Source organism: Sinocyclocheilus grahami, unplaced genomic scaffold (assembly GCF_001515645.1).
Source record: "Sinocyclocheilus grahami isolate Dianchi unplaced genomic scaffold, SAMN03320097.WGS_v1.1 scaffold16897.1, whole genome shotgun sequence".
NCBI classification, from domain to species: Eukaryota; Metazoa; Chordata; class Actinopteri; order Cypriniformes; family Cyprinidae; genus Sinocyclocheilus; species Sinocyclocheilus grahami.
The window spans coordinates 2,075-4,742 of record NW_015516334.1 but is presented as its reverse complement, the minus strand read 5'-3'; the positions used below and the strand labels follow the sequence as shown (position 1 = coordinate 4,742).

The following is a 2,668-nucleotide window of genomic DNA, read 5'->3' as shown; positions in this document are numbered from 1 at the left end:
TTTTTTAATAATAATTCTCACATTACAACCATTAGTTTAAGTCTCAACTGTCATAAAGAGCCACTGGGTGGCAGAAACTTCCTAATATTGTTTTGTGCATTGCTCAAAGGGCAAAAATATTTAGATAATGCATTGAATATTTCAGTTAGGTCTGTTTACTTACTACATGACTACTAGAATTGTATATGACAGAAACATCACAATTCAAATTAAGTGCAGTGGTCAGGCCTGTATTGTTGTTTTTCAAATGTAATTTTGTGTCTTGGGAGCAGATATTCAATGCACCCTCCTATTGGCAGTACAGTGAGCTTTCTTGTTATCATAGGTGCTGTCCCAATAATCCGATGTCCAAGAGGGAATGCTGCTGAAATGGTAGCCGTGGTAAGAGACTCGCTGCTCTGTTTTTTAATGTTCCTCTCATACTTTCTTTATGACCAGTCTGAGACACCTTTGTCTTCTTTTCCAATTTATGAATTCTAGAATAGAGTGTTATAGAATGGCTTTGGTCATTTGATTATCACCTCAATCCCTACACTAATCTCTGCATTACAGTGCATTTGTACATTTCATAGTCTGTGCACAATGTGCAAACTGATACTGTAGCTTAATTCAGTTTCACTGGCACAAAATTCCTCTTTGTTCCATATGTGGGATTTGGTCCAACCTCAGCTTGCTTTCAGTGCTGAGTTTTAGATGATTAGTTTCAGCAAAGGAATGTCTCACTGTAATATGAGACAAAATTAACACCTGTTGCTCAGTTTATTGGATTAATTTATTTTATACATATTGTACAATTGTTTCTAATGGAATATTAATAATATTGATTTAACTTTTTTTTTTTTTCTCAGAAACTTGACAAGAAACTGAGAGAGAATCTGCGAGATGCTCGTAACAGCCTGTTCACCGGAGACACCATGGGCACTGGCCAGTTCAGGTGGAGCAAAAACACAGTCTTGCACACCTACATACGACTGATTTTAAGAGAGTATACTTGTTTAAGATATAAATCTTTGATCTTAAAATTATTATTGTAAACTCTTAATCCAAAACAAATACCTCCAGATGGATGGATGAATAGATAGCCAAGACAGACAGATAGATAGATAGAGAGAGAGAGACAGTAAAGTGTCCTTAACTGGGACACTTTAAGAAAGATCTAGAAAGTTGAGAAATGTTTTAGTATCGGGCCATAAAAATATCCCTTCTTTCCCTTCATCACTCTCACAGTTTTCAGAGGCCACTGTTTGTTCTTGCCGATCGTAACCTGGATCTAGCGACTCCTCTCCACCACACATGGACGTATCAGGCTCTTATTCATGATGTGCTGGTGAGCAGAACCTAAAATAAACTCGTGTGATCCACAGTTAATTAATTTCTCCTTTTTTTCTACTAGTGTTAATGTAATTTATTTCCCAAAATGGAAACTGCAAATAGTTCCAAGTTGTGGCATATATGGAAAGATGAAGCTATCGCAGTTATCATATGGATGACAAAGGGGTTTCATGAAATGTGGAATGTACGTGCTGGGTTGCTTTTTGTGCCAATGATCATTAATCCTTTGGGTATTTTTTCCACCGTCTCAAAACTGCTTCTGCCTTAATATCGTCTCAATTCCCTGTATGGCAGCTGTACTCTGAGGGATTCTATTCTGTATTAGTAAAAGCTGGCATGTGTGTTATTTTAGATCCTGTATTGTGTTTTGATTCAGTTATTTTGCCTTGCCTAACCAATATATCCCCTATATCAGGACTTCCACCTGAACCGGGTCAGTGTGGAGGAGTCTCAAGGGTCAGAGGCCAGCCCAGCTGGAGCACGGCCAAAAAAGAAAAACAAGAAGAGCTATGATCTCACTGCTGCTGATAAATTTTGGCAAAAACACAAAGGAAGGTAAACATCTACTGTTGGTAAAACTCATGTATCCAAATGGAGATCATTGTGCATTTTTAAATGTTTTTAGTTTTTTTTTTTGATTACTTCTAGTATTCTGATTTGAAATATTTTGAACTAATGACTGTAATTAATATGTCTGATGCAATTTCTTAAGTCTAATATAAATGATTATGTCTGATGTTGCTTTCCAAAGACCTTATTCTGTCCTAGTATAATAAAATGTTGAATAGTTCACCCAAAAATTTAAATTTTGTAGTCATTTACTCACCCTCATGTTGTTCCAAACGGATGAGTTTCTTTTTCTGTGAAACACAAAATAAGTTGTCAGTGGGCACCAAAATAGTAAATTTTTGTGTGAACTATCCCTTTAAGGACATTAATTAACCAACTGTACTTTCAAGCGTGTAAATGCGTGATAGGAAATCATCCCTAGTTGTCTTAATTCAAATGATTTGTCAGATGTCACAGTGTTTGTTAATATTTAAGAACATTTGCTAATATTATTTTATATCATTGCTTATTTTTGCAAAATATCATAGGTTCTGTTTTGGAAAATGTTTTAGTTTCATTCCTGCTTTCAGGACTGTATCCAGCAGTTTATACTGATATATTTACAACAGCTTAATGTCATTTATTTTTAGCCTCTTCTGCATGAAAAGCATTTAATACATTTTTGTTCACCATTTCAGTCCATTTCCTGAGGTTGCAGAAGCTGTGCAGGAGGAACTAGATGCATATCGAGCCCAAGAGGATGAGGTTAAACGCCTCAAGAGTATCA

The 2,668-nt window shown here is 35.9% G+C and overlaps 1 protein-coding gene across 1 annotated transcript in view; it reads left to right on the top strand.

The window, feature by feature from the left end:
- The first annotated feature begins 330 nt into the window (after positions 1-330).
- The window catches only part of LOC107579376 (sec1 family domain-containing protein 1-like), a 2,792-nt gene continuing 454 nt past the window's right edge, over positions 331-2,668 (top strand). Inside the window, exons 1-5 of the mRNA XM_016265210.1 lie at positions 331-381; positions 849-934; positions 1,228-1,327; positions 1,748-1,887; positions 2,580-2,662. Of these exons, the coding sequence (XP_016120696.1) occupies positions 370-381; positions 849-934; positions 1,228-1,327; positions 1,748-1,887; positions 2,580-2,662 (421 nt within the window). The 5' untranslated portion in view covers positions 331-369. The remainder of the gene's footprint in view (positions 382-848; positions 935-1,227; positions 1,328-1,747; positions 1,888-2,579; positions 2,663-2,668) is intronic.